This window comes from Staurois parvus, unplaced genomic scaffold, assembly GCF_062004578.1.
Source record: "Staurois parvus isolate SC_StPar_1 unplaced genomic scaffold, SC_StPar_1.0 ptg000015l, whole genome shotgun sequence".
NCBI lineage: Eukaryota > Metazoa > Chordata > Amphibia > Anura > Ranidae > Staurois > Staurois parvus.
This window is the reverse complement of record NW_028317811.1, coordinates 1,278,229-1,300,000: the sequence shown is the minus strand read 5'-3', so window position 1 is coordinate 1,300,000 and position 21,772 is coordinate 1,278,229. Positions and strand designations below refer to the sequence as shown.

The 21,772-nt window shown below is 40.0% G+C and overlaps 1 protein-coding gene across 22 annotated transcripts in view; it reads right to left on the bottom strand.

Moving 5' to 3' along the window:
- Window positions 1-21,772, bottom strand: part of EPB41L3 (erythrocyte membrane protein band 4.1 like 3) — a 240,023-nt gene that overhangs the window by 64,277 nt on the left and 153,974 nt on the right. For 18 of the 22 annotated variants that reach the window (XM_089677963.1, XM_089677977.1, XM_089678074.1 and 15 more), the window contains exons 9-12: window positions 19,141-19,293; window positions 18,092-18,189; window positions 13,319-13,494; window positions 1,477-1,697 (exon numbers count right to left, since the gene is read on the bottom strand). In XM_089677963.1, the coding sequence (XP_089534089.1) occupies window positions 1,477-1,697; window positions 13,319-13,494; window positions 18,092-18,189; window positions 19,141-19,293 (648 nt within the window). The remainder of the gene's footprint in view (window positions 1-1,476; window positions 1,698-13,318; window positions 13,495-18,091; window positions 18,190-19,140; window positions 19,294-21,772) is intronic. The other 4 variants (XM_089677955.1, XM_089677940.1, XM_089678033.1 and 1 more) reach the window with 1 other exon arrangement.

Below are 21,772 nucleotides of genomic sequence, written 5' to 3'. Positions count from 1 at the left end.
GAATCAATGGTAACCATATCTTCTCCTTAAGCTGTCTTTGACAGATAAGACCTGTAGCCATAAGAACTGGTACAATATTTGGTTTTAAACATCAGCCTGGAACCCCCATAATATTATTTGGAGTTTTAAGGCATGTTTGATTTCATACACAGATCATATTTGAATCAAGTTATGTGGGAGCTCTGTGCAGAAAAAAAAGTAGACAATGGGAAGAAAATGTAAAGCAAGTTTGTTGGGAAATGCTGGGTAATAGCAGAACAGCAGTAGCACTGGCTGGTGAGCACACTGGTATGCCTATGATTTAAAGCCATGTCAGCAGGTAGCCATATACATGCAGATTATCAGACATTGTATAGCCTGTCACCCTCTTTCAAACTGAGAAAATTCTACTCATATGCTGAACAACCAGGATAGAAGATGCAATAGCTTGTAGGCCACATAGGTATACGTACTGTAAGTTGTTTTAGTATGATCATTAGTATCTCATGTAGTATGGTGAAATACATTGTAAATGAGGCTACCTGAATCACAGAAGGAAAAATCTACAGTAGCCCAATTTCCAGGCCTATGGTTAGTGAACACATAGTCTATCCTACGCATATAACAGGCTTTTAGCACTATCTTTGCAAAAATAGTTTTACACTTTCAGTAAGAAAGTAGAAAATTTCTGCACCTGCCCCCCATTTCCACTAATCTCCATGGATATCCAGAGAACAGAACCTCAGTCAGTCAGCTGTTCTCTTAGCTCTCCTGAGCTATTGTAAGGTTACCAGGGCTCATTATAACTGTTTAGTGGTCTTCAGATGACACATTTCACCTTTGTGACCAGGCTGCCTGAGAAACCCATAGAAAAGCAATTTTCAAGGGCTGCCACCTGCAAAGTAACAGCAACAATACTAGCAAACAAATTTTTTACTTTCTCGCTTAAAATGAAATCTCTTTTGAAATTTGTTTTTGGGAACCACAATGGTTATGTTTGCAATGGGTAAATTGCATGTGAGCTGCAATTCTTCCTCAATGAATCCAATGGTATTCACTACTTGCCTTGTTAGACTATAAATGTTTGTGTTACCGAGATTTAAAAACAAATAACACTTTGAAGGAATTTTTAAAAAAATATATAAATTATAGTAAACCAAACTTCAGCGTGCCAAATATGGTACACTGTAAAGGAACAACACGGTGCGGCATTTATGTTTCATATACAAACTTATATCCACCATTGAATTACACAGAACAGCACAGCACTACATGAAAGTTGCATTATGGGAGAATCCTATAAGGGACTTTAACTTTTTTGTGTGCCCATCTTGCATATAGCTACATAAGATATACAGTATATGCTAATAATGTGGTACCTTCCAATTCAAGCTAAGGTCCCTTTAAAATGGTGTAAGCACAATGTCCACAAGCATACTGAATGGAATAATACAGCAATTCAACATGACAGCTCAGTTGAAAGCAAATGGTATTTACCTTTGTGTCATGACGAACGGTGGTCACAGTCGTGGTGATTTCCATTTTCTTTTTCTTTTCTTCCTCCTCGTCTTTTTCTTCCTCCACCTTTTTTTCAGGTGTTACCGTTGTGATCAAATTGGTCTGAGACACACCCTTTGCTGTGATGTATGGGCCAGTGCCCACCTCTGTGGCAGACACAGAATCCTTCATGTACATGTCATGGTTTTCATTCACTGATGCTAAAGGCAAACATGATATTTGGGAAAAAATAACTGAGTATGGGATGGCCTGTTAAGAGCAACACAAAAGGACTGATAATGCAGTTTGAAAAACAGATGAAAAAGCAACAAAACCATCACCAAATCATTGACATTCTCACTGCTTGATGAGCAATCTATTCGGCAGTAATCACAATTCTCTTTAAAAAAATGACATAAGCAATGTTAAATTAACAAATGAAGGAGCATGTCCATATCCTACAGAACATGTATGCTGTATTTAACACTATGTACTGTGTCTTGTTACATGTTAGCAAGGTTAATGTCATTATCATGCAAATCATTTGGCAAGTACTATTCACATTTATGTATATTTCATGGTTGGCCTGGAGACTTGTTCTTTGCAATAGACATTTAGGTAAACCACAGAAGACTCCCTAGAACAGATGATGCTTCAAATAGGACTTTCTCATCACTCACACATTTCTGGCAACATTGAATTTACCAACAGAAACAACTACGCAGATTAATGTGACCATTCCCAGCTTGCCTTGTTCAACAATAGAACAAGAAGCAAGTGGAAGTGACAGCAAGAGTCAATGATTTCTACTGCCCATACAGAATGCTACCTGAAGTACACTATATGGCCCAAATCCTTCAAATGGAGTTGAAGTGTTTCCAGTACTGTTAAACTATTGCCACAAGGTTGGAAGTGAACAAGTGTCTAAGGAAGACCCATACAATGTTCCAGCATGGCTGTGTTCCTGTGTACAAAGCCAATTCCATAAAGACATAAAAACCTTGGATTCACGCACTCCAGATACATTGACCTTAAGCCTACTGTATACCTATGGGATGAATTGTGAATCAGGCCTTTTAATCCAACATCCGTAGCTGACATCACAAATGCTCTTTAGGCAGACATTTTCACAAACAGAATCCAAAATCTTATAAAAAGCCAATCGAGTAGAGGCTGTCATAGCTGCAACGGGGAAGCCAACTCAACATTAATGCCCATAATTTGGAGTGGAATGTTCAAGAAGCTGATATACAACCCCAATTCCAAAAAAGTTGGGATGCTGTGTAAATTCTACATAAAAACAATGCAATGATTGCAAATCTCATAAACCCATATACTATTCACAATAGAAAACATATCAAATGTAAAACAGAGAAAATGTATCATTTTAAGAAAAAAAATAAGGTAATTTTGAAATTAAAGCCAGTTATAGACCTGGGTAGGTGATCAGTTTTTTCTTTGTATGTTAATTTTGGAGGTTTATTGGGTGCATTGGACACCCTGGCTGCCGTTGTGCTACATGCTGGGTGTCAGGTGCGCTCCTATGACCTTAATGAGGGGTGGGCTCCCTCAGGTTCACCTGCCCTTGTTTATATCCATTTAAATGCATGTGCCTCCATTGTGAGGACTCTCAAGATTTATAGAGTTAGGACCACAGATACTCAGGGTGCCGTGACGTGGCTCGGTGGCTTACGTATGTATTTGCAAATATGTGCTAACTAAACCCCTGTTTTTAAACACATGTTCTTAGACAGGTTAATTTGGTTTTTGATGGTTGGCTAACTGGCTGGCAGTTTGAACTGGCTTTCTTATCCCCCTCTTTTGATAAGTTATACTTATCCATGTTCCTTGCTGACAATAGCCATTATTAGACTGGGGTAGGCTGGCAACCTGAACTGGATAGTCCTATTTTTTACTTTGTGACACCTTCCATGTTCACTGTTTAAAAAGCCAGTTATAGACCTGGGTAGGCGACGATTTTTTTCCTTGTATGTGAATTTTGAAATTGATGCCAGCAACAAGTCTTAACAAAAATTGGGACAGAGCCATGTTTAACAATGTGTCACATCCCCTCTTCTGTTAACAAAACTCTGTAAATGTCTGGGAAATGGGGAGACTAGTTGCTGGAATTTTGGGAGAGGAATGTTGTCCCATTTTTGCCTGATATAAGATTCTAACTCAACAGTCTTGGGTCTTCCTTGTCATTTTTTGTTTCAAGATGCACCAAATATTTTCAATTGGTAAAAAAGGTTTGAACTGCAGGCAGGCCATTTAAGCACCTGGATTCTTCTGCAATGAAGCCATACTGTTGTCATACACTCACCAGCCATTTATTAGGTACACCTTGCTAGTGCCAAGAAAATATCCCCCACACCATTACATCACCAGCCTGAACTGTCGATACAAAGCAGGATGGATCCAGGCTTTCATGTTGTTTACGCTAAATTTAGAACTTACTATCTGAATGTTGCAGCAACCAGTTTGCCCATTCTCCTCTGACTTCAGCAAGGCATTTTCATCCACACAACTGCTGCTCACTGGATATTTTATCTTTTTTGGACCATTCTCAGAACCCTAGAGATGGTTGTGCTCGAAAATCCCAGTAGATCCACAGTTTTTTAAATACTCAGACGAGCCTGTCTGACACCAACAACCATGCCATATTCAAAGTCACTTAAATCCCCTTTCTTCCCCATTCTGATGTTCGGTTGGAACTTCAGAAAGTTGTCTTCACTACATTTACATGCCTAAATGCATTGAGTTGCTGCCATGTGATTGGCTGATTTGTGTTACCAAGTAATGGAACAGGTGTACCTAATAAAGTGGTCAGTGAGTGTAAATGCAGTATGCAGTTTAGCATTGTTCTGCTCAAATAAGCAAAGCCTTCCCTGAAAAAGACAATTTGGATTGGAGCATTTACTGCTCTAAAATCTGGATATACTGTGTCTTTCAGCATTGATGGTGCCTTTCCAGATGTGCAAGCTGCTCATTCTATAAACACTAAATGTACCCCATACCATCAAAGAAGCAGGCTTTTTAACTGAGCACTGTTAATAAGCTGGAAGGTCATTCTCCTCTTTAGTCCACAGGAAGCAGCACTCATGGTTGCTAAAACGAATGTCAGATTTCAATTAGTCCGACCACAGAACAGTTTTTTAAAAACAAAATAGAAGGCGCACCAGCCTAGCACATTATCATTAAAACATAGTTTATTGTTAAAATTGTAGCAAGAATTTCACTCACAAGCCAACAGATGCATTAAGGCTTGTCATAATACAAAAGACTCCTCGGATTCCCATTACACCACATCTCATACCGGGACAATGAAAATCCAACTGGCTAACAGGTTTTGATGGACATCCCACTTCTTCACAGCCTTTTTTTGGCTCTGTGGTAAGTATTATATTTACAGCTGTGGTAAGTATTACTTACAGCTTTTTGTTGCCCTGTCCCAAGTTTTTTGAGAAGTGTTGCTGCCAATTTCCTAATTACCTTATTAATTTCCAAAAATGGTACATTTTCTCAGATTAGACATTTGATATGTTTTCTATTTTCTGTTGCGAATAAAATATGGCTTTATAAGATTGGCAAATCATTACATTCTGTTTTTGTGTACATTTTACACAGTGTCCCAACTTTTTTTTAGAATTGAGGTTGTAGAAGTAAAGTGTTCACAAACATTTGGCTATAAAGTGTAAATGCTTATGTCATATGGCATTTACACATGTCGCAAGATCAATAAAAACTGAGGTAATCTTCTAAAATATACATATCTTCCCAGCCCCATTCATTCCACATAAAGCTTGAAAGCCAATTGACCCTGCCTAACTTGCTCTTCCCTTCCTATGACATACAGTGCGCAGCATAAATGAGTACACCCCTTTTGAAAAGTAAGATTTGAATCAATATCTCAATAAACACAAGAACAATTTCCAAAATTTTGACAATACTGAGTTTTATGAAACATTTGTTTAACTCATTACATGAAAGTAAGGTTAATAACATAACAGACTACAAAATCTTCAGTTTTACTCAAATTAAATGCAAAAATGAATACACCTCACAACAAAAAAACTACTACATCTAGATCTTTGTATGACCTCCATGATTTGTAAGGACAGAACCAAGTCTTCTAGGCATGGAATGAACAAATTGGTGACATACTGCAACAGCTATCGTTTTCCATTCTTCAAGAATGACCCATTTTGGAGGCTGGATGGTGAGTGATGCTCAACTTGTCTCTTCAGAATTCCCCATAGATGTTCGATTGGGTTCAGATCAGGAGACATACTTGGCCAATTAATCACTTTTACCCTGCTCTTCTTCAGAAATGCAACAGTGTCCTTAGATGTGTGTTTTGGATCATTGTCATGTTGGAAAAGTGCACAATGACCAAGGGCATGGAGTGATAGTAGCATCTTCTATTTCAATATAGAGCAGTACATCTGTGAATTCATGATACTATCAATAAAATGCAGCTCTCCAACACCAGCAGCCCTCATGCAGCCCTGCAGGACACTGCCACCACCATGTTTCACTGTAGGCACCATGCATTTTTCTTTTTACTCCTCACCTTTGCGACGCCATACAGTTTTGAAGCCATCAGTTGCAAAAACATTTACCTTGGTCTCATCGCTCCAGAGTACAGAGTCCCAGTAGTCTTATTTTTCAGCATGGGCCCTGGCAAATGTTAGATGGCCTTTTTTGTGCATTGTGGATGACACCCAAGCATGCCAGTCCTCTGCAGTGTACTCCGTATTGTGCTACAGGAAACAATCACCGCAGTTTGGATTTCTACTTCTTTAGCCAACTGCAGTGAACTTGCATGCTTCTTCAACCCATCTCATCAGAAGACACTCCTGTCGAGGTGTTAACTTCCATGGACAGCCTGGACTACTCTGTGAGAGGGTTGCAGTTCCATATTTGTTCAATTTTTGTATCACATTTGCTACAGTATTCTGACTGACAAGTAAAGCTTTGCTGACCTTCTTGTAGCCTTCACCTTTCTTGTGTAAAGAAATTCTCTCAGGCTTTGTGACATTTCTCTTCCATGTGTCATTGCGGACAGTATGAAATGGGAAGGGGTTTTCTTTGTTCAGTATGCCCTTTTATAATCAACTGTCTGCTGGACATCTGTTTAATGAATAATTAAACTCACCTGTAGTTGAATTCTTGTTAATTAGGATTTTGTTGTCTAAAATTCAGACTGTCATTGGGGTGTATTCATTTTTGCAACATGGTCTTGAATGAATGTGCTAGGAAAAATACTTTTTTGTGTGTGCAAGTTAACAAATCTTGCTTGCAATCAATGGCCCACATTTGTGGGAGGATTTTGTAGTATAGTGTCCCATAGAAAATGTTGATTCTGAAAGGAAAGTAAAGGTTTTCGGTCACATCGGTTGGGATTTACTCATTTATGCTGAGCACTGTAGTTGGACAGCTTTCTCATGGATCTAAACTGTTTCCTTTCAAACTCTGTTTCTAAACAGTAGCGAAAGTCCTATATTACTTTTCAGCCTACCGTCTACATCTACAAGATCAACTTTAAGATTTTGAAAACTTGAAACATTTTGCAGAAAAACAAGTATTAGTCTCTGAACTGTTAGATAAAAGGTGTTAATTTTGATTTGCACCTTTCAATTTCTAGTCAATTTCATGCATTACACATCCCATGCTATACACCTGTTGGGCAGAAATATGTTCAGAAAGTTAATAATCAAATTTCACAGGGTTGATTTACTCAATAGATCTGCAATTTTATATTTGTAGAACAATACTTTGTTTTTCAGCTTGTAACAATTGTCATTATTATAGCAAGATTGCTGGTAATTATAAATAAAATGACTTATTGAAATACTAATGATGTCTGACTTGTAAGTAACAAAGACAAAAAAAACAACGCAAGGGCATTCGTAGGGGCAGAACCAGACCATAGTTGCTAGGCAACAACTTCCTATGCACATGCAGAGAAAGATATACCAAAATCACAGCAGGATAAGAACAATGACTAGCATCAAGCACATACAAGGAAGGTGTCACCACCAGGCTTACAAGCTTTTCTCTCCTTTGGTTTGCAGCTATTTTCACAACTGAAATTATAGCTCGTCAATGATAGCCACCTTTATAACAGCACAAGATCTATCTTGTTCTTTAGGAGAAAAAAAGCTGGAAGCTTTTATGTACTTTAGGCAAAGTATTGACACAATGATGACATGTAGCATGTTAAAGGACCACTAACCATTTTTTACAGGCTGAATTTTGCAAACATGTTTTGCAAAAAGTACTAATGGAAAACAATTATGGAAGGCTTTAGCGCTTAATATTTTTATATTAGTCTTGTAAATATATTATCACTGAACTTCCTATGCAGTAATCACAGAGGATACAGCCACTGGCCATTTTAAGCCTCCAGTAGCAGCTTCCATAAAAGGATGTAGTGCCGGTAAACTACATAATAAATAACATCTTCATTTTCTATTACATATACATATAAATTGCATCCAAGTCTGATATAAGTATTTACAGACGTGGGTTTTCCTACGATATGATATGCAGTGTTTTTTAACTAGATTGCATAAAGTAGTGCTTGACTGCAACCACCATTGCTTTTGCCATGCATGATATTTCTGGAAATACAGCAAGCCCTGTTCTGGTCCATTTCAAAAGCTTTTATTGCTTTATAAAAGGCAATGTTGCCCAAGAAAAAAAAACATATTTACTGCTTGATGGGCTCCATGTATCTAACCCCCTGAAAAAAAATTAGCCATGTGTCCTATTTCTATACATAATCATAGCTGATCAGGTCTAAGTCAGAACAAAACTACAACTCTCCCAGAATTCTTTGATTTTTTGCATTATTATCAGTATGTCATTATTGAGGGCTGGGCACATACTGCTGAGTAAAAGTGATGTGTGGATATATTCAGTGATGTTAACAGATCATCAGATATTTTCAAATAGTACCCTGCTTTTCCAACAGAAAAATTAAAGTGCTAGTAAACGCTTGTTGTTTTGTTGTAATAAGGCTCACCTATAAGCACCGTAAATATCACCTAAATGTGCACTGTTTGGGGGATAGCAGCAGCCTGTGATATCACTGGCACATGCACACTGGGCTCTGAATGGACTGTGCCATCCATTCAGAACTCTCTACCATGGAGTGGTGTCACCGTGGCTCAGCCATGCACACGGTAGAAATTAAGAATCGCAGAAAGGAGATCAGGTGAAGATGGAAGCGTCTACAGCAGTGACAGCGCTCCGCTGGAGGGTTTCGTTTTCAGGTAAGACTGCTCCACATACCAGCACATTACTACTTAATTTGCCTGGGGGCCCAATTTTTTTTGTGTGGTTTACTACAGCTTTAACCACTTGCCCTCCAAAAGCTTTACCCCCCTTCCTGACCAGGCCAATTTTTGCGATACTGCGCTGTGTTACTCTGACAATTGTGCGGTCATGCAATGCTGCAAATTAAATGTATGTCCTTTTTTTCCCCCACAAATAGAGCTTTCTTTTGGTGGCATTTGATCACCTTTGAGTTTTTTATATTTTGCACTATAAACAAAAAAAAGTCCGACAATTTTGAAAAAATTAATTTTTTTTTTTTCACTTTTTGCTATAAAACATATCCAGTAAAAAATAAAAAACAAATCAAATTGCTTCATACATTTAGGCCAAAATATATTTTGCTACATGTCTTTGCTAAAAAAAAATTCCCAATACATGTAAATTAATTGGTTTACGTGAAATTTATAGCGTCTACAAATGGCGGTATATATACTGGAATTTTTTAAAAAACATTTTTTATACTAGTAATGGCAGCGTTCAGCGACTTATAGCAGGACTGCGGCGGGCATTCTGACACTGGTGGGGAACTAACTGCCACTGACATTTCAATGACATCAATACAGTGATCAGTGCTAATAAAAAGTACTGACACTGTACTAATGACACTGGGCAGGAAGGGGTTAACATCTGGGGCGATCAAAGGGTTAACTGTGTGCAGTTTTACTGTGTGTTTTTTACTAGGGAAACATACCGACGTGCGTTTCTCTGCTGTGCACAGCCCCCTACCCGGAAATGCAAAATCACATATACATTATATATATAAATATACACATATATATATATATATATATATATATATATATATATATATATATATATATATACATACACACACACACACACACACACACACTGTATATGTGATGTTGCACAACCCTGCCGCCCTGTAGCAGAATTTTTGCTATAAGGCGGTCGGGAAGCGGTTACTATGTAACCTAAGCAATAAGTGAAATGCAGGGGCTGCCATCACTAATGTCCTAAACATTTTCAGTTCCTGGCTGTTATGCCAAGCTTCTGACTCAATACTTTAGATCACTGAGCAACAACAAGTATACCGATCTGTAATGTCAGCATCTCTTATTTGCATACATGTCCTGGGTCAGCAACTCCAAGTATTGAATCAGGAGGATCAGCGGGGCCAGCATCAAGCCACGATACTAGTATTGTTGAAATGTAGAAGTCAGCAATGGAAGCACTATATGTCTCTCATGACAGGTTAACTAAGGAAAATCTATCATGAAGTACAAGATTAAGTTGTTAACAAAGCATGCATTCTCTCACTCATGTGCATTATACATACCTCATTGGCACCCCATGTCTAACACCTCTTCATTCAAGTGCTACAGTTTGTCAGGCACCTCAACATTCAAACACTTCTGGAAGCATCAGGTGACTATGTCTCCTGCTGCTCCATGGATCCATCCACCAACCCCTACATCACTACAGTACACAGAAGTGATGTGAGGGTGAGATATGGAATCACAGTAGACAGCAAGGGGAATGGACTGGAAGGGCAGAATACCATGTCTAACTGAGGTAGCAATGAAGACATGGACTATTGCAGTGTTTTTCAACCTTTTTTGTGCAAAGGCACACTTTTTTCATGAAAAAAATCACGAGGCACACCACCATTAGAAAATGTTAAAAAAATTTATTGAAAAACTTTTTGACTTGAGGGCCGCAATGGGTTCATATATTGGATCCGGGGGCCGGACCAAGAGTAGATGAATGATGTGTATGTGTCATCCATAGTAAGTATAGTAATATTCCCCCATAGTAAGCATAGTAATTAATCCCCCATATAGTAATTCATCCCCCATAGTAATTCATCCCCCATAGTAATTCATCCCCCATAGTAATTCATCCCCCATATAGTAATTCATCCCCCATAGTAATTCATCCCCCATATAGTAATTCATCCCCCATAGTAATTTATCCCCCATATAGTAATTCATCCCCCATATAGTAATTCATCCCCCATATAGTAATTCATCCCCCATATAGTAATTCATCCCCCATATAGTAATTCATCCCCCCCTTAGTAATTCATCCCCCATATAGTAATTCATCCCCCATATAGTAATTCATCCCCCATAGTAATTCATCCCCCATATTAATTCATCCCCCATATTAAGTCCCCAATCCCCCCCTGTGTCAATTCACTTACCTTTGCTCCGCGCGTTCCTCTCGCCGTTCCGGTGTAGCATGAAAATCTGTCTCCTATGAGGATCTGTCCCCCTCGACGTATCTGCGCATGTGCCAGTTTCGGGCATTAGCAGCCGATCGGCGATCTCCGGCACATGCGCAGATACGTCGAGGGGGACAGATCATCCTGACAGTATCACGCTCCGCGGGCCGGATTAAAAGGTCCGCCGAGCCGTATACGGCCCGCGGGCTGTAGTTTGCCCATTGCTGTTCTAATGATTGGTCTATTTGTGAGCCGAGGCCACATGTTACGGATGAAATTGCAATTTTTCCCACGGCACACCAGACAATATCTCACGGCACACTAGTGTGCCGCGGCACAGTGGTTGAAAAACGCTGGACTATTGAACAGATGAATGTAATTAGTATTATTATACAGTATTTATAAAGCTCCAATAGTTCGCTCAGCGCTGTACATTACAAAGGGGGACAGAACATGTGACAGAACAACAACAATACAATGCAAAACATGAGGGGATCGAGGGCCCTGCTCTTTCGAGCTTACAATCTAGGAGGGAGGGGATGGTGGCACAGGAGGAGATAGCTGTGGGGGATGGGGTGGTAGGAAGAGTGGAGGAGGTTGGCAAGTTAGCAGGGGGTGGGGTAGGCTTCCCTGAAGAGGTGGGTTTTTAGGGTGCGCCTAAAGGAGAGGAGAGTAGGTGATAATCTGATGGGTTGGGGCAGGGAGTTCCAGAGGATGGGTGACACCCTGGAGAAGTCCTGGAGGTGGGCATGGGAGGAGGAGACCAGAGAACTAGAGAGAAGGAGGTCTTGTAAGGAGCGGAGTGTGCGTGCTGGGTGGTACTTGGATATTAGGTCAGTGATGTAGTTTGGGGCAGTATGGTGGACGGCTTTGTATGTCAGTGTTAGGATTTTGAATTTGATCCGTTGCGCAATCGGAAGCCAGTGGAGGGATTGGCAGAGGGGGGTGGCGGAAACGGAGCGGTTGGAAAGGTGAATGAGTCTGGCAGCCGTATTCAGGATTGACTGAAGCGGGGATAGCCAGCAGCGAGGCAGACCAGTAAGGAGGGAGTTGCAGTAATCGAGTCGTGATATGATGAGGGAGTGGATGAGCTGTTTAGTGGTTTCTGGGGTTAGGAACGTGCGTATTTTGGCGATGTTGCGGAGGTGGAGTCTGCACGAGCTTGTTAAAGATTGGACTTGGGGATGGAAGGATAGGTTGGAATCCAGAATGACACCAAGTACTCTGGCCTGAGGGGCAGGTTTGATGGTGGCATTGTTGGATGTGATGGAGAAGTCAATGGGGGGTGGTGTCCGGGCTGGGGGGAAGACAAGAAACTCGGTTTTGCAGAGGTTCAGTTTAAGGAAGTGGAGCGACATCCAGTCTGATATGTCGCTCAGTAGGTGTGTGATTCGGGCAGAGACTGAGGTGGTGGGTTGAGAGATAGATTTGTGTGTCGTCGGCATATAGGTGGTAGTTGAAGCTGTGAGAGTGTATGAGTTGGCCAAGGGAGGAGGTGTAGATGGAGAAGAAAAGGGGCCCGAGGACGGAGCCTTGAGGGACCCCAATGGAGAGGGGGAGTGAGGGGGAGGTGGTAGGTAATGCTGAAAGAGCGTTGTGACAGGTAGGATGAGAGCCAGGAGAGAGCAGAATCTCTGAGGCCAAGGGAGTGTAGTTTTTTGAGGAGGAGGGGGTGGTCAAGTGTGTCGAAGGGCGCAGAGAGGTCAAGGAGTAGGAGCACTGAATAGTGGCCATTAGCTTTGGCGGTTAGCAGGTCGTTGGAGAGTTTAAGTAAGGCAGTTTCGGTAGAGTGTAGGGGACGGAAGCCAGACTGTAGGGGATCGAGGAGGTTGTTGTCGTTGAGGTGAGAGCTTAGGCGGGTGTAGACTAGGCGCTCGAGGAGTTTGGATGTAAATGGGAGCAGGGAGCTGTAAGAGCTTTTCTATTGCAACAAACTGGCATTTAGATTTTTTAGGTGACTGACAGTCTCTCTAGAAGTTTTTTTCTGTATCAAATTATACACCAGCAAGAATTCCAGAAAGACTGAAAATTAGATAGGCTAGATCTTCTCATTCTTAACATTCAACATGTACAAAACTCCACAAGAAAGTCATTCCAGCACAAAGCTAGGTGTGGGAGTTCTGTGTGGGTGTCCTTACGTTATTTCATTGTGATACTGTCACACCAAGCAGGAGACCTTTTTCTAAAGTGTGAACAGCTGCTTAATTTCCACTTCTAAATTATATGTGCATTAGCAAATGCCTTATCTTCTTTTTGAGATCACAGTTTAAGCTGGAACTGCACATTAAAAGGTGAACACAATATGCTTACCCCCATCTAAGCTTCGGGACATTGTATAGCGTTTACTTGATGAGCGTTCAAAATAGGGAGCAGGCCGATCAATAAGTGCACTTGCCCTTCTTGTCTGAGCTTGTGTTCGTCCACTGTAGCGGAACTTGGACCCTAAGGTGAGGAACTTTTTGGGTGGTGCTTCTGGTGACATCAGCCTATAAATGTGGATATACAGATATTGCATATTACAGATATATTCAGAAAAATAGTTTTAGAAGGACAGCTTCCAAAGGATTTTAAAGGGGGTGATACTCAATGAACTTGGCGTGAACTAACTTTGGATATAGGCACATTTAAAGCAGTTTTGATGCATTGAAGAGGGGCTTAAATTAAGATTGTAATATGTGAGGTGTGTATATAGTGGGGAAAATAATTATTTGATACCCTGCAGATTTCCTAAGTTTGCCCACTTACAAAGAAATGAAGGATCTATAATTTTTATCATAGGTGTATTTTAAATGATAGAGACAGAATATCAACCAAAAATCCAGAAAAAAACACATGATACAAATATTATTAATTGAGTTGCAGTTTGGTGAGTAAAATAAGTATTTGATCCCCTGCCAACCAACAATAATTCTGGCTCCCACAGACTGGCTATGTGCTCATGTGGTACACAGATTAGTCCTCTCAATTTAAGAAGGTGCTCCTAATGACAACTCGTTATGTGTATAAAAGACACCTGTCCACAGAATCTCTTTCTTCCATTCAAACCTCCTAATCATGGGCAAGACCAATGAGCTGTCAAAGGACGTCAAGGACATGATTGTAGACCTGCCCAAGGCTGGAATGGGCTACAAAACCATCAGCAAAAAGCTAGGTTTGAAGGAGACAACTGTTGGAGTGATTATTCGCAAATGGAATAAATACAAAATAACCATCAAGCGCCCTTGGTCTTGAGCTCTATGCAAGATTTTGCCTCAAGGGGAAAGGATGATCATGAGAAAAGGGAGGGATCAGCCCAAAACTTAATGGGAGGAGATTGTGAATGATCTCAAGGCATTTGGGCCCACAGTCACCAAACAAACCCATGGTACCACAATACGCCACCATGGATTGAAATCCTGCAGCGCCCCCAAGGTCCCCCTCCTCAAGAAGGCAAATGTACAGGCCCATCTGAAGTTTGCCAATGAACATCTAAATGAATCAGAGAATGATTGGGAGAAAGTGCTGTGGTCAGATGAGACCAAAATGGAGTTCTTAGGCATTAACACAACTCGCCATGTTTGGAGGAAGAAAAATGCTGCATATGACCCATAACAAAGCAAGGGGTCCATATAATCTGGTGAGTGTGGTCACTAAAGGGGTCACCACAAGAGGGGCATGGTTTAGGAGCACTGTTTAAGAGCACATTCTTAAAGAGCACTGGTCACTTTATTTATCTCTATTGAACACGGAGCACTTTTTAAGAAGAATTGATATGTACATTATGAATTTGAAGGTTTATTTGGAAGTTTAAAAGGACACTGTAGATTCAATCACTGTTGAGCGCCGTACACAGATTTCTGTTTAATAATAGTGTATCACACTTGAACCAGTAATTATAGTTTGTCATTTTTTGTGTAAAGCCATAAGCGCTGTTCACGTTTTGTTTATTTATGACCCTAAGAACATCATCCCTACAGTCAAGCAAGGAGGCGGAAACATTATGCGTTTGGGCTGTGTCTCTGTTAAAGGTACAGGCAGACTTTGCCACATTGAGGGGACAATGGACGGGACCATGTATTGTAAAACCTTAGATTAGAACCTTCTCCCCTCAGACTGAACACTGGAGATGAGTTGTGGATGGGTCTTCCAGCATTACAATGACCCAAAACATACTGCCAAGGCAACAAAGGCGTGGCTCAAGAAGAAGCACATTAAAGGTCATGGAATGGCCCTGCCAGTCTCCAGACCTTAATCCAATAGAAAATGTATAGAGGAAGCTGAAACTTTGAGTTGGCAAGCGGCAGCCAAGAAACCTTAAAGATTTAGAGAAGATCTGTAAAGAGTGGACCAAAATCCCTGCTTAGATGTGTGCAAACCTGGTAACCAGCTACAAGAAGCATCTTACCTCTGTGCTTGCCAACAAGGGTTTCTCCACCAAGTACTAGGTCATGTTTTGCTTGGGTATCAAATACTTATTTTACTCACTGAACTGCAACTCAATTTATAACATTTGTATCATGTGTTTTTTCAGGATTTTTGGTTAACACGCTGTCTCTATCATTTAAAATACACCTGTGATATAAATGATAGACCCTCTTCTTTGTAAGTGGGCAAACTTGGAAAATCTGCAGGGGATCATATAAATATTTTCACCACTGTATGGTCAAAGGTTTCTGCATGAATTGCAGCTTTACCTTGAACACTTGAATTAAAGTAGATCAAAAGGCAAAACTTGTTTTTCCAGTTTGAATACAATAGGATGGATTTATAACCTGTCAGGGTTTTTTTTTTTTTTTACCACCTATGTCCCATTGAGGATATTTCCTTTCACTTTCTGCCCCATAGCCAAAACAAGAAGGGACAGAAAATTCCTTGAAACTTAGGAAATCCCTGGTTGCCACCGCAACTAGTGTCTCCGTTGGAAGATGTCCCCTCTATAACTGTTCTGGTGTCAACCCAAAATGTGGGTTTTTCTCGCACGTTCAATCTTGGTGATCATAAACAGGGCAAACAGGGAAGATGAATCTCTATACCTGGAGCACAGACAGCAATAAAAATCTGACTCTTGTTTATATCCCTCTCCACCCTATCCAAAGCTAAAAAAAAAATGCCTTTAGTTATGCTTTAAAGCCTATATCCAGCAATTTTATTGTTTCAGATAGAATAGAAACAGAATTTCTTTTAAGTTTCTATTCCTGTCTTTGACCCCACTGGAGAGACTTTCTCCACATCCTGCCATGCCCTTAGAACAAATAGAGGGTGCACGGGAACAGGATGGCAAAGTGAGGAAAAATCTCCCCAACAGAATCAGAGATGGGAATATAAAATAACAAAAATAAAATAATAGATCTAACCCTTCATGGCTCTATCAAAAACAAAATAATAGATCTAACCCTTCATGGCTCTATCAAAAACAAAATAATAGATCTAACCCTTCATGGCTCTATCAAAAACAAAATAAAATATGTTGGCTAGAGTTAGGCTTTATTTCTTCTTTGACCAATAAGAAAAACATTTACAAACAAACCAATTGGGAAATTATAACCAAGAACGTTATATGATTTGCTGTCTTGGTAAACCATTCACTTACAATAGTGTAATGAAAAACATGTGGTAATTATCCCCCTAGAAACTTTGTTTAAAAACAGTATACATATTTCTTCTATTTATAAGCCATTAACAATATAAAGTGCAGCTTTTTCCACAGTACATAAAGCCTGTCACATCACTCCGTGCAGTCAATGGAGCAGATAGGTTATTCTTTCAATCACACTGATTCACATATAAAAACTACAAGGCCCATTTTGCTTAAGCAAACCTTTTTTTGGATAAAAAAAGGCCTGACGGAATCTCAACCGTGCATAAAGCACCATCCCTTCAATAGAGAATAACTGAAACAAATTTTAAAATATGAACTGAATACAGTAAGATTTTCAGCACTCCTAACAATTGTGGCAGATGTGTGAAGAGCATTTCACCATGAGGAATTAGTCTTAACCCTCACTATACATATCTAAGAAAATGTCACTGCAACAAGAAAAAACTGTCCACAAATGGATTCATGGTTCAGCAGGGACTGGACAAGATTCGATCCATCTATGGGCAGGCTGGTTGTACTGAAGTAGATTCATCGATCAACTTCAGTAAAACCAGCCTGTCGGACTTGTGCATGCAATTACTTATGGCAGCTATAGCCACCATCAGTAATCATCATGTTCTGCTGGCAGGGAAGGCTCCCTTCTGGCAAAACACAAAAGCTCTGTGGAAGGGTTTCCCCAATCAACCCTGACTGTGTTAATGGGGGAATCGAGCAATTTTCTTTCCTGCAACCACAGGTAGAAAATCGCATCATCTATGTTTTACTTAAAGTAATTCAAAAAGGCTTATTTAAAAAAAATAACAAACATGTCCTACTTACCTAGCCAGTGCAGTGATTTTGCACAGAGCAGCCTGGATCCTCTTCTTCTCGGGTCCCCTGTCCGCGCTCCTGGCCCCTCCCTCCTTTCAGGTGCCCCCACAGCAAACAGCTTGCTATGGGGGCACCCGCTGCTCCGTGTGTCAATTCAAACATAGAGCCGTGGTTTGGCCCTGTCCCCTCTCTCTTCTCATTGGCTTACTGGCTGTGATTGACAATGAGAAGAGGGAGTCCCAGGATAGCAGAGACTCCAGTGCACATCAATGGATCAGAGGGGGCTTAGGTGAGTACTGGGGGGAACTGGAGAGGATGCTGCACAGAGAAGGTTTTTTATCTTTATGCATAGAATGCATGAAGGTAAAAAACCCTGAGCCTTTAGACCCACTTTACGCCAACTTCACCTAAAGAGCAGAGTAAGCAGTCACCCTCCTACATGTTTTTGGGATGCAGATAAGATGCATAAGCTAATGAAAACTAAAACAATCAGCAAAAAAAAAAATGATTGCATGACCTTTGGTGATGACTAAAACTAAAAGACAAATATTTCTGCTGACTAATCCTACAAAAAAATAAAACTGATAGTGTATTATACCCGATAGAAATCAGTGTAGATCTCACAATAGATTCAGCAGCTATGCTCCTAAGAGCAGATTGTGTTACATAAAACAATGTAAACTAATGAAACATACCTAAAGAAAGTATGATGTTCAACGCACACTTTCCATAAGCGTTTTGCAGCCCGGTGATTTGGCAGCTTAAACCCAATGGTGCTTTCAAACTGTTCAAACTAAAAAGGAAATTAAATAAATTGGTGTTAAATCTGAATGAAAATGGCAATTGTTACAATGTTCATAAACACAGTTGTGTAAACATTCTATTAAACAAACACATAAAGCAATACATGAACACACTCCGACCTACAATTCTACCAAGCAGAACAGTCAAGACAAAGATCTTTGTATTGTGGGAGTTTTTCACCTTCTTCAATGCCTAACAATTTAGTGGAACTAGAAAGTGGACTGTGATAGTAGTAAAAGAAAGTCACTGCACTAGTGTATGCAGCAACTGTCCTGAAATGTATTTTACGAATCCCATGACCAAACAGCCAGACAAAAAAGACCAGTGAATTGTGCACTGTTCTAATGTGCAGCACTGAGTCACAACTAAACTATACTTTGTATTAAGGTGTTTATAACCCAATGACCCATTCAGTTTTATAACACAAAAAAAATAAACACTCTTTTTACCATCTTATTCTGCATATTATGGCAGAATTGAGCAACACCACAAATGGCTACAGGAGCAAACAGATTAGTCTATGGTTTGGGAAGAATTATCCTAGGCTATCATATGATAAAAAGAGACGGATAAAATGTTATTTCAGTTTGCAGGAGATATGCATAATAATCATATTAAAAACAAATGTGCCTCTATATCACGCAAATAATTCAAAAGTCTCAATATTTCAAAATGAGACAATATACAGGATTTAACGATGATTTGGTTTGAAATACATGGTGTCAGTTGCCAAAATATCATACAACAAATGCTGCCAACTTAATAATTGTACAAGCATATTGCTTGACAAGCCACGTTTTGTTTAGCTTGAAAAAGGCCAAATGACTAATGAACAATTATATGATTCATTCAGTTCCTAGTTCAGCCTGCAAGCAGCAAACTATTAAGGGATATGGTGTTGATAAATAAGATATATACCCCATTATATATGTCAACTTACCTCACCTGGGCGAATCTTAATATAAAAATTATTTCTTTTATATGAAATTTTCAGGACCTTTGGCCAGGCAAATCGGTTTATCCGTAGCCGATCACGGTATATCAAGAGGCCACTGGCGCACACACCCAGCATTATTTCAACTCCTTCAGAGTCCTGGTTAAGATCAAGAAATTAGGTTAAGGATTTGGGGTTTTTAACACCACATCAAAAACATTCGCAAATGTGATCTTAATGTGAGAAAATTTAATTTTTAAGACTGCCTTCACAATTGTGCGTTGCGATTACATGCATTACCACAACACATGGTACAATGTGCATTAATGCAAGGACAAGTTTTATGGTTCCCTTTCCAAAATAACCAAAAATATGCAAAGAATGAAAGGTGAACTCCAGGCAAGCTGCTAAATACACAGTTTCAATACATATTAAATGAACAACCAAAGAATGTATAGTTCTTGGCAGAAGTTTTGTGATCTAGGCACCTCTGGCCCAGAGAAATACAAATCATCAGTGCCTCACAGCTTGGTTAAAAAGACCCTCCCCCCCCCAATCCTATTGCTTGGACACTGCATGAGAAGAATATGAAGTTGCTCAATTGCTTTCTACTCCTTTAACCTCCCTAGCGGTCTGATTATGTCAGTATTTCTGTGCTCAAAGCGGTAAATTTTTTTGCATGGATATATGTAGTTTTTTTATTGTAGGCCTGTAATTTTTAGGAATAACTCACTGAAATCTGTCCGAGCAAGAGTCTAGTAAACATTCCTGGTATGCTAAAATTTGAAACACTAAATCATTAATTATAATTTAATAAATAATCTTAAAAAATAATATAATAATACATTTAATTCAATAATATAATCAAACCAAAAACACTGAAATATGAAATATACAGCGCCAAGTTCGCACATCACTGAGCAAAGTCGCAAAATCGTTTTCAGTGTCTGATGACAAATTTCCCCACGAATCATTATCACTCAATTCTGCAAGTGGTTCTAATTTACTATCGCTGTTCTCTAGCTGGTCTAAAACCACTTGACATAAAGGGACGCTTTTTGGACGCCATGGACGTTTCTCAGTTTCCAGGCAGAAAAAAATGCAGGCAGGGCACAGGACAAAGCACTCGGGACAAAATGTATGTGAAATGCTTTGATACAGTAATGTTTTACTATGTGATTTTAGTGTATTTAGTGAATGTCACTTTTTGACATTTTTAAATTTCCCACCAGTTCCGTCCCCCATACGTCCTGACGTCGCAGGGAACAGAACCCGGAAGACAGATGCCGGCATCGGCCGGAGGACATTGCAGGGGACACTGGAGGAGAGACATTGCAGGAGTGAAGGACAAGGTAAGTGAAGAAGAAATCCCGGAGCAACGCTGCAGGGTATTTCCAAGTGTAGCTCGGGGTTACTGCTTGTGGTGCTGAAACTTTACCCCGAGCTACACTCGGGAATACCTCCAGGGAGGTTAAAGTGTTACTAAACCCACAACAGTAAAATCAGTCTGTATATGCAGTAGCGCATGCTTGCTATACTCACTGTGGAACCTATATGCAGTAACGCATGCTTGCTATACTCACTGTGGAACCTAAGGGGTTAATCCTATGCATTGTGTAAAAAGGCTGTTTAATCCTGATTTCTCTGCTCCTCCTCTTGTTTAAAATGTCCACGTCTTATCTCCTGATAATACAGACTGAACATGCACATGCTCAGTTTAGTGTGTATTGCTAGAGAGGATTTTTTTTTCTTGGGAGAGTGCATGCAATCAGCACAGGGCCAATCAGCACTGACAAGACAGAGGTCAGGGGTTTTGCATCCTCTTAGAGCAGAAAGAAAACTCCTCCTACAAGCTTTAACATGTGCTCTGCTGGACACAGATAGAAGTCACAAGACTGCTCTAACTGCTGATGAGAAAAGGTATTTAGCAGTTTCTATTTACTAAAATAATTGCACTTCCATGTTCTGTGGGAGACCAGATATAGTGAATGCAGGGTCCTGGGTTTAGTAACACTAAGTATGTGCACTGCAGAATCTCAAATGGGTCTGGTCTTAGTCCTGTTGTACAGGGAATTACAGGAGACTGATATGAAGACACAATCTCAAAAATGATATAACTGGAGTAATCTGTCTTACTTTAAACAGAAATTCTATTTTAGCTCTGCTGATGTCAAGGGCAAATAGTGGCAGTGACTCCAGAAGCACATGACAGCCTGGTTGTTAAGAAATAATCTGCTTGCATTGATTAGAGGCTTCACTATTCTGTCATAAGACAAGCAGTAGAATAAGAAAGCCAAAATGTTCCATTGTGATAGAGTGCTTAAAGGATAAGTTCACCTTTTGTAACATGTTACACCAATATTCAGGAAATAACATGTAACATATTACAAATGTAAATCCCCCTATAGTGGCAGTTACTTCTCCCCCATTGTGACCGATCTTCTCCCTCTGCTAGCGGTCACAATCTTGAAAAGAAAAAAAAAACAGGCCCAGACGGGACTCTCCCTGCCCTCCTCATCTATCCACAGTGTTCTATGAACCTTTGCAGCAGCCAGCCTGTAGTTCTCACTGAACTGCCAGGGCACTGTTGAGCTCTCTAGGTAGTTAATTGAGCTTCCTGTCAGAGTTGCCTGCCTGT